The sequence below is a fragment of the Malus sylvestris genome, chromosome 5, assembly GCF_916048215.2.
Source record: "Malus sylvestris chromosome 5, drMalSylv7.2, whole genome shotgun sequence".
Taxonomy (NCBI): Eukaryota; Viridiplantae; Streptophyta; class Magnoliopsida; order Rosales; family Rosaceae; genus Malus; species Malus sylvestris.
Genome location: NC_062264.1, coordinates 3694736 through 3708908, shown reverse-complemented (window position 1 = coordinate 3708908; position 14173 = coordinate 3694736). Strand labels below are relative to the sequence as shown.

The window sequence follows — 14173 nt, the reverse complement described above, 5'->3', positions numbered from 1 at the left end:
TTAAAAGAAAAAATATATATAAGAAAAGAAGGTTGAATTTCAAGATTCACGAATTAATTTCAATGTTTTCGAATCCTTTTGCAAAGATTCCTAGGGTTCTGTCATGAGAATGTCTACCTTTATCGCTTTCCTCTTCTTTATTTTTTATTAGTTCGGAGAAATCACATACTGGTGTGAGTTTAACCCACATCCTTACAATCATGGGTCTTACTAACACAGTTGAAACTACTAAATTATTCATGCCACATTAGCATAATTAACGGCTATTTTTAACTTATTTGAAGAAATAGGGTAAAGTGAGACATTGAGAAAGAATGGAGGTGTTAAAGTGAGACAATATAGAGTGTAGGAGGTAAAGTGGAACATGGAGGAAGAGTGTACACGGTAAAGTGAGTAAATATGAGAATCGTTTGGAACTATTTTTAAAATGATTGAAAGTGATTTTGGTGGAAATGTTTTTTAAACCAATCCATAGCAAAAATCTAAATAAATCATGAAAAAACACTCTAAGTACTTTCCGCAAGAAGCACATATTTGGTGCCTTCCGCAAGAAGCATTTCCAAAAGGCATTTGCACATATTTGATGCTTCTTCCAAAAAGCATTTAAAGTGCTTTTGGAACCCAAAATTAGTTTCATCAAAAACGTTTTTGGTCATTTTGAAGGCATTTTCAAACAAGCCAATAGAGTAAAGGAGATAAAGTAAAATTTGGTGAAAAATAAGTGTCATGGCAAAAAAAAAAAAAAAAGCCAAAATTAGAAATCAAAAGCTCATTTTCTCTCGTGTGTTCTTTGTGAATGGGCTGCCAATATATTATGGATCACTTTACTTTGTTCCATTTTTTGGGCTCCAATGAAAATTCCTTCAGAACTAAAAGAAGAAAATGGAAAGAAATTCAAAACCCTAAACCCTAAATTGTCGTTCAAGTTCACTCCCCTCGAACAAAAAAGCGTCGAACCCCAAAATTTATCTACGGTTCTCTGTGAAATTAATTAGGGTTGAAAGATGAAGCTTATTGGTTCGAATCCATGGCGTGGCAATGCCATTTCTAGGGTTTTCGGCACGCTATTCACCTCAACTGAGGCTCTGGCCACCGCTTCAGCCTCCGTCTTTGCCTCCGCACCACACCCATTTGTGCCTCTGCGCCGTAGGATTTTGCGGTCCGGAAACCCTAGGGTTTCCATTCTGCCGGTGCTCCATCAGTGGCTGGAAGAAGGGAGAAACGTTGAGCGATCAGAACTCCAAGATTTCATCAAGCAGCTCCGAAAATTCCGTCGCTACACCCAAGCCCTGCAGATTTCAGAGTGGATGAGCGATGAGCTGAACCATGATCTGCATCCCGGAGACATTGCAATTCGGTTGGAGTTGATTTCGAAGGTCCGCGGCCTCGAAGAAGCGGAGAAGTATTTCTATAGCATCCCGGAGTTATTGAGAGTGGTTCAGGTGTGTGGTGCTCTCTTGTCCTGCTATGCAGAGCATAATTGCTTGGAAAAGGCCGAGGCTCTTTTCGAAAAGATGAAGCATTCGGGTATAAGAGGGCCATTGCCTTATAATACAATGTTGACACTATATTCTCGAATGGGTAAACATGGAATGGTAGATATTCTAGTTAAAGACATGGAAAAGAGAGGCGTTGATTATAACATTCACACGTTGAACATTCGGTTATTTTCCTATGCCGCCACTTCTGATATCAATCGAATGGAGAAGCTTTTGATGAAGATGGAAGCTGATCCTCTGGTGTCTGTCGACTGGCATGGTTATGTTAGTGCAGCCGAAGCATTCTTGAAGGTTGGACTATTGGAGAAGACATCGACATTGCTGAGGAGAGCGGAGCAACGCATCAACATTAAAACAAGGAAAATTGCATATGAATACCTGATGACTTCATATGCTGTTATAGGTAATAAGGATGAGGTTTATCGAATTTGGGGATTGTACAAAAGTATTGTAGGATTCTACAATAATGGGTATCGGTGTATGTTAAGTTCGTTGATGAAGATGGATGACTTTGATGGTGCCGAGAAGATTCTGGAGGAATGGGAATCAGGGAACCAATCCTTTGACATCCAAATACCAAACTTGCTGATCAATGCTTACTGCGGGAAAGGTCTGTTGGAGAAGGCCAAATCATGGGCAAACAAACTTTCAGATGGAGGAAAGGAGGATTGTAGAACATGGTCCCTTTTGGCTACTGGATACTGTACGAATGGTCAGATGGCAGAGGCAGTGGAATCATTGAAAACGGCAGCAAACATGGCATGTCAACCAGGGTGGAAGTTCCATAATTTAACTTTGGCTGCATGTTTTGAGTACTTGAAAGAGAAGGGAGATGTGGAAGTGGCACATAAGATATTGGGATTATTGAGAGAAAGGGGTCATCTTCCAACAGATTTGTGTGATAGGGTTGAAAATTATATTGATGGTGGTGACCTCGCTGTTCTGGAGTAAGGTGAAGGGGGATATCATATGGAACGAATTCATAAAGTTCAGGATGGAGGGATGCATGCAATAGACGGACAGTACAAGTCAACGACAAGGGTGGAAGACAAATATTTATCTAACATTGTGAAGAGGTATTTATCTGTAGTATAGCATCTTTTTACAATGGTTTTATCATCTTCTTAATGCTCCAGATGACTCTGTAATTGGTAGCTTCAAATTACACATTTTCTTGAGAAAAGTGACATAAAGAACGACAGGTTACCAGGGCATCGTTTATGATGTTAGATTGAAATCTACCACTGCAATATCTTGAAAAACAATGTGGAGATCTCATTTTTGAAAAAAAAACAAAAAAAAACACAAATGCAAAAGCTGAAAAAACTTGGTAGTAAGAGTCTTATTTGCTAACAATGGCTAAGTTCTGTTTCTTGTTTGTGTGGTTCGGGGCTGCTGTTGTTTTTGCTGCATGTATATATCTGGTTGTTGCTTTTGCCAACAGATTGAAATTGGTCAATTCTCCTTATTTATGGGTGTGCTTTTCCATGGATGTCAAGAATCCGTAAATCTCCTGTTCTTTGAGTGCCCTTATGCGATGCTCAAATATGGTGGTGTAGGAAATTCTGTGTCATGTCTCAGCTTATTTCCTTGTATGCTTTTTCTTAGTCGCACAATCTTATATACTATGTTTGGTGTTCTGTTCGTTATATTTGGAAAGATAGAAACTGCATACTATGCTTCTGCAGTTTATGCTCTATTCTGTTGAAACCTTCAACCCCCAATATTACCCTTGCTCCTGGTTGTTATATCAGTCCAGGATAGTCTCTTCTTATTTGGTTTCACTTTACGTTTTGATAGTGTACTGCAGTTAAAATCTTGGTAGGTGCTAGTTACATGCGATAGCAAAAGCGATGATTTTGTCAGTCCAAAATCACCCTTAAACCACATGTTAAACCACATGCACTCCTCATGTGTGAGAGAGTGTAGTAGGAAGTGATGTTTAGACTTCCGAAAGTTTCAGTCTCACACATTCAGAGTGGCTAGAGGTTTATTTTTTTCCCGATATGTTAATTTTTATGTTTTAATTGACTAAACAAGCAGACAACTTAGTCACATTTTTCACATGATGTTCACAAAAATATCTTTAGTAAAAATTCATTAAACCTTTGTGAAAGTGCTCTTCTTTTTACCAGCTGAACAAGTAGAAAGAACTTCAAGATCTTTTCCAATTTAATCATTATGTACAACCGTGAACACTTCAACATTAAAATGTATAAGATACTTAGATGCTGCGTTTTATACTAACAACGGATGTGAAAGGCATACACAGCCATGGAAATTGAAAAGTGGAAAGGTTATGCAGGTGCAGTAGGCTTTTTGGCAATGGTTACCGTACAGATGGTCAGACAGGAGAGGAATCAATGAAAAAGGCAGCCGACTTTACATGTGAACCCTGCTGGAAGTTGAATAATTTTTCTTCTTTGGCTGCATTTCTGGAGTACTTGAAAGAGAAGGGAGATATGAAAGTGATACAAAAGATTTTGACGATTATTGAGCAAAAGGGTCATTTACCAACATCTTTGTGCAGTAGTTTGTAAAATAATAGACGGTGGTGAACCGCAGGTTCTTGGGTTCTTGAGAAGGTGAAGGGGCTAATTATGTGGAAGGTATTCACAAATTTGGGATGAAGAGAAGCAAGTCGCAGGTAGCAGCTAAAATGATATGTAAGTCTGTGAAAGGTACTTTGTTCTATCTAAATGCTTTAGCTTCTGTAAGTACATGGTTAGCAAAATGCTATACAGCACAGACCAGGGCATGGTTTGTAAATTTGCGGTATGTTAGTAAAATTGGAAATTGAAGGCTTTGGTGTATTCAACACAATACGTTGAAATGAAGGAAAGCTATTTATTGATATCCCCGATAAGTCACAAATATGTACATATACATGAGTCAAAATAAACAAACAAGAGGGAGCCTTCACAAAGGTTGCTTAGGAGAAGTCTCAGCAGTCGGTAGAGCCCCAGAAAGAGCAGGCACTGGAGGGGGATCATTTGGAGCCTCAGTACTGGACAGAACCCTAGAAGGAGGAGGCAGCAAAGGTTGATCATTTGGAGCTTCATTACGCGGTACAGCCCTAGAAGACGAAGGCAATAAATGCCTTTGGAACAAACCCACAAATCTCTGATGATCAAGTAAAACCCGACCATCAGATTCCTTCATCTGGTCAAGCTTCCTCTTCATGTTTGTAGCATAGTCATGTGCGAGCCGGTGCAACTGTTTATTCTCATGCTTGAGCCCTCTAATCTCCTGTTTGAGACTCATCACTTCAGCCGCCAATGATTCAACTTGGCGGGTTCGAGCAAATAGGCGTTGGGCCATGTTAGACACTGAACCTGCACACTGAACACTGAGAGCCAGAGAATCCTTAACAGCCAACTCATCAGACCGTTTGGAAAGTAGTCTGTTATCTTTGGGAGTGAGAAGGTTCCTGGCCACTACCGCAGCGGTCATATCATTCTTCATCACGGAATCCCCAACAGTAAGAGGACCAGTAGGGGAGACGAAGGATGGGCGCCATATGTTGTCTGAAGAAGGTGTGGCTGCCTCTTCAACAAGGTTCAAGTCAAAACGACGGTCGGAGGGGCCAGACATTTTCTAAGGTGTTGAAGAGAGAAGAGGTCGGACAAATCAAGATCTTAGAAGTGCAAGAATGGAGCTTCTACTGGTGGAGATTCAAGTGTGCTTTGGAACTTAATGCCAGCCTCTATAAAAATCTGCACTCGACGGAGCTTCAGAAATCGAAGAGGCGTTTGCTTTCTCAAAAGCTGGGCTGCTCAGAGACCACGAGACGTTTGCTTTCTCAAAAGTTGGGCTGCTCAAAGACCACGAAGGCCGATCTCAGAAATCGAAGAGGCGCTTGCTTTCTCAAAAGCTGGGCTGCTCAGAGACCACGAGGGCCGATCTCAGAAATCGAAGAGGCACCTACTTTTCCAGCCTTGTCAGCACCTGTCAGCTTTGCGGAAATTATGGGCATTATGTCGAAGATTTCTGGTGAAGTAGAAAGCACATGAATCTTACTGTTCAATCACCCACTTCCCACACGCAACATTAGCTCATGGGTACCACAGATAACTTTGCCAAAGTTCTCTGACAAAGTTGAGGCACGTGAAGCTTGCAGCTCCCACTACACCGCTCTGACCAAGAAGGGTAAAAGAATAGCAAAGAAACAGCACTAACAAAGTTTAGACACATAAATTTTGAAGGTCTAGCTACCATATTATTACCCACAAGGGTAAAGGAACAGTACCACTGCTGGATAATTGGAAAGTCCCTGTGTGTCAACCTCTGTGCTTCGTGGCAAGATAGACTAGCAAACATGGCCAACCTTTTCTCACATTCGAGAAAACACTCCCAACAAGATTGCTTGCTCCAAAATCGAAGAGGCACCGCCCTCCGAATCTCGAAAGTCAGACTCCCAACATGATTACTTTCTCAAAAATCGAAGAGACACCGCTCTTCGAATCTCGAGAGCCAGACCCCTAGCAGGATTGCTTTCTCAAAAATCGAAAAGGCATCGTTCTCCGAATCTCGAGAGCCAGATCTCCGACATGATTGCTTGTTCGAAAACCGAAGAGGCACCACTTTCCCAACTTCAAGAGCCGGATCTCCTTGGATAAAGCTTGTCTGTAATCTTTACACGCAACATCAGCTTTCCAGATACCACAAACCCTTTTTTCAAAGTGCTCTGACAAAGTTAAAACATGTGAAGCTGGCAGCTCCCACTACCGTGTTATGACCAAGCAGGGTAAAGGAATAGCATTACTACTTGTTGGTAGGGAGACTCCTATATATGTTGACTTCCATCCCCAACAGACAGGCAGACCTGCAAAAATGTTCAACCCTTCCTCATATCTGAGAGGGCACTCCCAAAGAAGCCTTTCGAAATATTCAGCTTTCTTTCCCCCCGATAATACCTCTGCAAACAAGCTATACTAGAGCAAGAATATCTTATATCATCAGGGTTAAAAGCAAGAGTATCCCATATCATGTTTTTTCCCTGTCTTTTCCTTTGGCCTTGTTCTTACCTGCAAGACTATGAGAAAGAGAGCAATCAGTCAGCACTTGGAATCAAGCTTCCAGTCAGGAACTGACTGCCTGGAACCCCTTACTTGATTACTTACCTGGCATTGCTCTCGAGTACTCATCTTCAACATCTTATGCTTCCAGGGAAGATACCGCATCTGCCTGAGGAACATATAGGGCAAGTGAGAAGGATACAAGGAAGCATGTGGAGACAAGCGTAACAGCACACGTGCCGATACATCCACTACTCTGTCAAAAGCAAAAGTATCCCATATCAGCAGGGTCGAACGTACTATAGATTTGATGGACTTGTTTTGACCCTCAAATTCTTCAGTCGGCCTTATACTCTGGAGGAAACCAGAAAACCCTCCAGCCCAGTTCAAGAATAAGCCTGTGGAAAATTACTTCTTCAAAAGCAAAAGTATCCCATATCATCTCTTCCCATTTTTCTTCTCTTTATCCTTCATGCTGTCTGCAAGATAGGGAGAATGTGAACAATCAGCCGGAACTCGAAATCAAAGTTCTGATCTGGGACTGATTGCTTACCTTGTCTGTCACCTCTTTCAGCAGATCCCCTAGCTGGGCGACTTGGAGGACTCCTACTACATGGTTTGTATCGCGCTTGACCAAGCCTGAAACTACAAGTAAGCTTCAAGTGAAATTGATACATTACCTTGTGCATCTCCACCAGTTAAAGATACCACCCTTGGATGGAGGAAGAGTACTTCCAGAGAAGATGCCACATCTACCTACGAGACAGATAAGGCAAGTCAAGACGATACCACACTCTGGAACTTAGAAGTTTCGTGATTACGAGATCATTCTCCCACAATATTTCCTAATGTCATTTGTACTAAATCATTCACTTGTACTCACTAAAAGAGAGCTTGAACCTATGTATTTGTGTAAACCCTTCACAATTAATGAGAACTCCTCTATTTCGTGGACGTAGCCAATATGGGTGAACCACGTACATCTGGTGTTTGCTTTCCTATCTCTATCCATTTATATACTTATCCACACTAATGACCGGAGCAATCTAGCGACGATCACAAAAAGCGACCGTTTTCACTACCTAGGATCTATCTTGCAAGAGAACGGAGAATTAGATGGGATCTCAACCATAGAATACAAGCTGGATGGATGAAGTGTAAGAGTGCATCCGGCGTGTTGTGTGATCGTCGTAGGTCACTGAAGCTCAAGGGAAAATTTTATAGGACGGCAATAAGGCCAGCGATGTTGTATGGCACAGAATGTTGGGCGGTGAAGCATCAACACGTACACAAAATGGGTGTAGCGGAGATAAGGATGCTTCGTGGGATGCTTCGTGGGATGTGTGGGCACACGAGAAAAGAGAAGATTGTGAATGAGGATATCCGAGGTAAAGTAGGAGTAGCCGAAGTTGAAGGAAAGATGAGAGAAAATCGGTTACGGTGGTTTGGACATTGCAAAGAAGGCCTACTGACGCTCCGGTTCGAAGATGTGACTACGGAACAGAGGTTCGGGGCCGAAGGGGTAGAGGAAGACCTATGAAAACTTTGGAAGATACCCTAAGAAAAGACTTAGAGTACTTGGATCTAACAGAGGACATGACACAAAACCGAGCGCAATGGCGTTCTAGGATTCATATAGCCGACCCCACTTAGTGGGAAAAGGCTTTGTTGTTGTTGTTGTTGTTTAGCCACTTGATTACCATCACAATGATATCATTTTTATATAATGCATGCATTGCGTGAATAACTTTGGAGTAACCTATGTGTCTGACATGCGTAAGAACTCTCTCAATTGGGAATTTGGGAAAGTAGTCTATGTCGTTTGGTATATAGTAATTGGATCTGCTGCTGCTGTTTTTTTGCTTAGTGTCCTTATTCTTTTAGTTTTCCTCTTTTTTGAAGGTAACCTTTTAGTTTTACTCTTTCACTACCCACAATCTAAGGAATGTCAAAGGATGAATTGACGTAGTGTGATGGACTGATGGGGGCCGTAAGATCTGAAATGAGCGGTCAAGATTACTCGATCCTTTGGCTTCGGATTGCCGGATCTCGATTCATCAAAGCATATATATCCAAGTCATTTTTCTTATATAATATAGAACATAGGTGGCAGTGACCAGGTACAGCACTTACCTTGTGTACAAATCTCAAAAGGACAAGAAAGTGGGGGAAAGAAGAATGAACGTAGAAGTATCAGTGGGAATCTATCATGGCTTATTGTGACCGGCATTCTACTTCTTTTGGCTTTGTTTGGTAGGTAGGATAAGTGTTAAATCAATCCGATATTTGGTACTCAAAAGTGAAGAGAATTTGTGTTTACCTAGGAAAACTAATCCATTCAAAACAATTGAGATAACTTGTAGTTGGTGAACAGGTTTCGGCTCAGTGGCTCAATGTGCGTAGACTAGAACCCTGATCGCCGAGTCAAGGCCCAGGAATCCCAACTCTTTAGGTCACGACGCAGTGACATAGACGCCTAGGACCCAGACCATGGAACTCGACTATTAGAGATCTCAGGGTTGAGCTTGACTGGGGTCAAGAACTCGGAGGTTCAGGACTCGAACAGGGAACTTGGACACCTGAGACACAGACTGGGACTTCCGGGGCTCAGTACCTAGCCTAGAGAACTTGACACTTGTAGACTTGGACTAGGGACATCGAAATCAAAGGACCTGGTTAGAGAACTTTTGATGTCCGGGAACTGAATGGAGACATCGGTCCAACTCAGAAACTTCGACACTCGGTGAAATGGGCACAAGACCTAGATCGGGAGCTTGATTCGTGACCCGACGCAAGTTAACCGGATATGTTGCTCGACACCAAGACTTGTGATTTAATTGAACCATTGGATTAGTTTTTTTTTTCAATTATTCAACCATTGGATTAGTGCTATGCTCTCCAATCCGATGCAATCCAATTTCTAGGCCCCATATTAACATATCCGATGGTTGTCACCGAGAACAGACTCTTTATTTTTGAGTCGTTAATCTATTATGTCTAAATTAATATGCAAATTAAATTACTAATCAAACATGACAGCAAATCAATTGCCTCAGTGGAGGTTCCACTATAAAATCAATTGCCAATTTTTCGTTCTTCATTACCTCAGTGAAGGTTTTACCGTAAAATCAATTGGCGAATTTTTAAGCCTAACATGTAGACAACACAAGTTGGGTGACGTAGAGCATGTGTGGCCGTTAGACTTCACATGCATGACAACTTACTCTGGTACCGTGAAGGAAATTGAGATTCACCATAAAATCAAAGGAAAACTGACGAAAAGTCCAAAAAAAACTTTTGTTTTAACGAAAAATGACAAATAAAGGTGTAGTGAATAGTACCAGGGAAAGGTAAAATGTGGTTTTTCGTTAAAAGTGAACAATACCGAGAGTGTTTTGTTAAAACTCTCTAAAATCAATTGTCAATATGAAAAGTAGCCAAATTACTCATAAGCACAAGTAAGATTCCTTCTTTCTCAGATGTGGGATTCATACTCTCAACACACTCTTTCACGAGTGATATATTTCAAACCTAACACGTAGACAACACAAATTGTGTACCGTGGAGCATGTGCAGCCGTTGAGCTTCACACGTGGGACAATCTGCTCTAATGTCATGAAGAAAGTTGAGGTTTCACTATAAAACCAATTGGCAATATGAGAAGTAGCCCAATTACTCATAACGCATGCAAAGTCATTTCTTTCTCCGATGCGAAATTCATACTCTTAATACTGAACCAAAATACAAGTGCTAATATACAATAATTGTCTTAATAAAATATGGAGATTTTGTAAGAATAATACATATAAGCTAGCAAGGGCCGGCATTGTAATTTTCACTATCACTCACAAATGAAGACAAATTAAACTTCCGATTCTTTTTATGTCCCATTGTCACGGATTAGTGATTAAATTAAGAAATAGATTAGCACAAAGCCTGATTAAAAAAATAATAATCAGCCTATTATAGAAAAATAGAAGAACAAGAAGAAAAACAATGGCCTCCCCAAAATACCAATTAAGGAAGAAACAAAAATGCTAAAACAAGAGCTCATCAAACATCTAACGTTTACTTAATGGCTGGCGCTAATTACAAGTAATGGAAGCCATGTTAAAGTATCTTTCATTGCAAAGTATGATTTAAGAGTGTAATTAGTGTCAAAAGACAGACGATCATCTGCGATTAGCCAAAACTTGCAATGGCGCTCTTCATCTTGATCATCCTGGCATTGATGTCCATTTTTGTTTTTTCAGCTTTTTTCGTGCTGCAATCTTGGACCTCGTCACCGAAAAGCATGGAGGATATCCCGGGCAGCTTGGGTTGGCCTATTGTGGGAGAGAGCTTCTCATTTATTTCGGAGTTTTCAAGTCCATCTGGTATATACAGCTTCATGAACAAGAGGCAGCAGAGGTAAATCGATTACATTTTTTGAATTCTGTAACGAGAAAATGAATTTCCGAAAGGGAAGTGATTTTCACTCTCTTTGCTTCCTTGGGAATCAAGGGACAGAAACAAGGAGAGAATTCAAAAGGAGAAAACACGAGTGTGAAAATCACTTGCTCTTTCCAAAATATCCGAAAGAAATCTATATGTGATATTTCAGTAAGTACTAAGCTTGGTTTTTATGTAGGTATGGAAAAGTTTTCAAGAGTTTTGTGTTGGGGAGATTTACAGTGTTCATGACTGGGAGGGAAGCCAGTAAGATTTTGTTAGCAGGAAGAGATGGGATGGTTAGCTTAAACCTATTCTACACCGGGCAGCAGGTGCTAGGGCCTACCAGCTTGCTCCAAACAACCGGCGAAGAACACAAGCGCCTTAGGCGGTTGATTGCAGAGCCCCTATCGGTTGATGGCCTCAAAAAATATTTCCAGTTCATCAATACTCTGGCAATTGAAACACTAGAACAGTGGCCTGGACGAACTGTACTGGTTCTTGAAGAGGCTTCTACAGTTCAGTATCGAGTTACCAAGTGAACAAGCAAATTTTTCTTCTCTACACTCTTGACTTCGGGCTTGATTGATAATCATTTCATCTTTTATGTTTTTGCAGTTCACTCTCAAAGTGATTGGCAACATGATCATGAGTCTGGAGCCTGCTGGTGAGGAGCAGGAGCAATTTCGGTCAAATTTTAAACTCATCTCTTCCTCCTTTGCATCCTTGCCATTTAAGATCCCTGGGACAGCGTTCCATAGCGGCATTCAGGTATCAGTTCTTATGTAGTTTTTTACAACTTGTAACTGTCAAAGATGGAAGGAAAGTTTTGAATTCATCTCGAATACATTGTTCTCTTTTATCAGGCACGGGATAGGATGTATGCGATGTTAGACTCGACCATTTCTAAAAGAAGAAGTGGAAGAGGTGGCTTTCAGCAAGATTTTTTAGAATCGCTGATTATCAAACATAGCAAAGGAGAAGGGGATGAGGATAATAAAGATAAACTCACTGATCAACAATTGAAGGACAACATATTAACTCTGCTGGTTGCAGGCCATGATACTACTACTGCTGGGCTCACATGGCTTATTAAATTCCTCGGAGAAAATCCTACTGTTCTGGAACAACTAAGGGTAATGTATCTTTGCCATCTAGGCATCGTTTGATTGATATTTGATTTCCGCCGAAGACTAAAAACTAAATGTTGTCAAATTTGCAGGATGAGCACAAAAGAATCGAAGCAAACCGAGACAGTGGAGCAAATCTAACATGGGATGAAGTTAACAACATGCCTTACACTGCAAAAGTAATCAGCGAAACTCTTCGGAGAGCTACTATTTTGCCTTGGTATTCAAGAAAAGCTGCCCAGAATTTCGAGATTGATGGTACAACACTTTGACTCCAAAAAACCAGATTACAAAAGCAGCCATATTGTTCTCTATACAAGTTTGAATATGTGGCTCTAAATCATGAATCCACATTACAGGATACAAAATAGAGAAAGGTTGGTCTGTCAATTTGGATGTCGTCTCCATTCACCATGACCCAGAAGTCTTCCCCAATCCTCAAAAGTTTGATCCCTCGCGGTTTGATGTAAGTCCGTCCCCATATAACCAATCAGTAGTTGATATAGATAACTTCCTGAAACTATTACATTGCTAAATAATTTTTGAACAAAATGCAGCAACCCCTGAAGCCTTTTAGCTTTCTTGGATTCGGTAGTGGACAGCGTATGTGCCCCGGACTCAACCTGGCAAAGCTTGAAATCTCAGTGTTCATTCATCATCTGGTGTGCAGATACAAGTAAGAAGCACAAATTTTTTTTTTATATCCAATTAGTAAGATGCATAGGATAACAATATATAATCATCCAATGCAGGTGGAGTCCTCTGGAGAAGGATGATTCAGTCCAGCCAACACTTGTGAGGATGCCAAAAAACAAGTATCCAATTGTAGCTGAGCGACTTTAAAACGTGGATCCCAAGGCACCGATTACAATAGTAATCGTTATATTAGTCCTAGCTAGCTGTGTTATGCAATAATGCCTCAAATTTTCAATATCCAGAAGCTGTTCTGGTTGATTAGTTCATCCATTTCAAATATTTTCCTTTTGGCTTTTAAATGGTGCACGGCATGAGCCGGGTAATGTTATATCACGTTAGAATGTGAGCATACAATCCGAAATAAATTTGTAATGGGTAGAGAGGCCCAAGACCTTTCAAAGACTGATGCAAGGTTTCATTTTCACTTGTTACGTCACTCGAGCCAAATACGTAGACAATATATTGAGTAATGTGGAGGCACATTAGGCCATTGGGCGCAACACTAGAATAATCCGATATGCTACAAGTACTGTACAAAAATACTACATAAAATGGTAAAATGATGTCCTCCTGACGCCAAAACAGACTGCACATCTCCACCAATGAAATGAGACTCTTGACGAACAATTTTCCCTTCCCATATCTTGCATCAAATCATTTATTCCAGACTCCCAGTTCAGAATCAGTTCAGAATCATTTCTTTAAACCCTTCTTCGTGCTTGTTGAGGGCTTCCTCAAAACTTGATAATTGCCTTCGGATATCGGGAGGATCCAGGCCATAAAAAAACTGGTAAAATTGTGTTTCTGGGTTCCATGCATTCAAGAATCTTTCAAATTTCATCCAAGCACCAAGTGGAAGCAGCATAATTTGGCAAAAAATGACAGTCATCCTCGATTCTTCGATTGCACTCAAGAGCTTTTTAGAAATGGTGATTCCTCTTTCGGGTTCATGGTCTGTCTTTGAAGACATTAAATGATTGCCATTCCAATTTGTGGTATAAACGCTTACGAAACCCTCGTGGTGTCTTCACCCCTAAAACTTAAAAAGACATCGTATTTCCTTGAAGCTATTGGAAGTTGTTCCAAGCAAATCTAATCCAAACACTTAACAGTTAACAAAGACATGCAATTTTACAATGCTTTTAAAGAATATGATTTGTCTAAATATATAGGACCAGCTCCATAGTAGGTATTCCGCTTCCCTGTTCATGGAGCGGGATTGGTTATAAAAGTCCCGTCAATAGCCACGGGATCAGCGCAGCGCCCCCACTACAAGGACAAACGCAAACACTGATGCAGCAGTCTCAACCTTTTGTTTCTTACCATAAGATTTGATCGTCGTACCCAGTGCACAAGGCTCCCGCTTTACGCAGGGTCTGGGAGAGGTGAATGTCGGCTA

The 14173-nt window shown here is 40.9% G+C and overlaps 2 protein-coding genes across 4 annotated transcripts; both read left to right on the top strand.

Moving 5' to 3' along the window:
- The first annotated feature begins 832 nt into the window (after window positions 1–832).
- On the top strand, window positions 833–9457 carry LOC126621900 (pentatricopeptide repeat-containing protein At2g20710, mitochondrial-like). 3 transcript variants are annotated; one of them, XM_050290520.1, is made up of 3 exons: window positions 833–2575; window positions 3805–4165; window positions 8420–9457. In XM_050290520.1, the coding sequence occupies exon 1, from the start codon at window positions 1005–1007 to the stop codon at window positions 2448–2450; it is 1446 nt and encodes a 481-aa protein (XP_050146477.1). In that variant the 5' UTR covers window positions 833–1004; the 3' UTR covers window positions 2451–2575; window positions 3805–4165; window positions 8420–9457. The 3 variants fall into 3 exon arrangements, with proteins under 3 accessions (XP_050146477.1, XP_050146476.1, XP_050146475.1); XM_050290519.1 differs by having other exon boundaries at window positions 3805–4180; XM_050290518.1 differs by lacking the exon at window positions 8420–9457 and having other exon boundaries at window positions 3805–4355.
- Window positions 9458–10586: 1129 nt separating this feature from the next.
- On the top strand, window positions 10587–13126 carry LOC126621902 (abscisic acid 8'-hydroxylase 3-like). The gene is made up of 8 exons (XM_050290522.1): window positions 10587–10927; window positions 11148–11466; window positions 11567–11719; window positions 11815–12084; window positions 12171–12336; window positions 12438–12544; window positions 12636–12754; window positions 12831–13126. Exons 1-8 carry the CDS (start codon window positions 10716–10718, stop codon window positions 12919–12921), a joined length of 1437 nt encoding a protein of 478 aa, XP_050146479.1. The 5' UTR covers window positions 10587–10715; the 3' UTR covers window positions 12922–13126.
- The last annotated feature ends 1047 nt before the right edge of the window (window positions 13127–14173 follow it).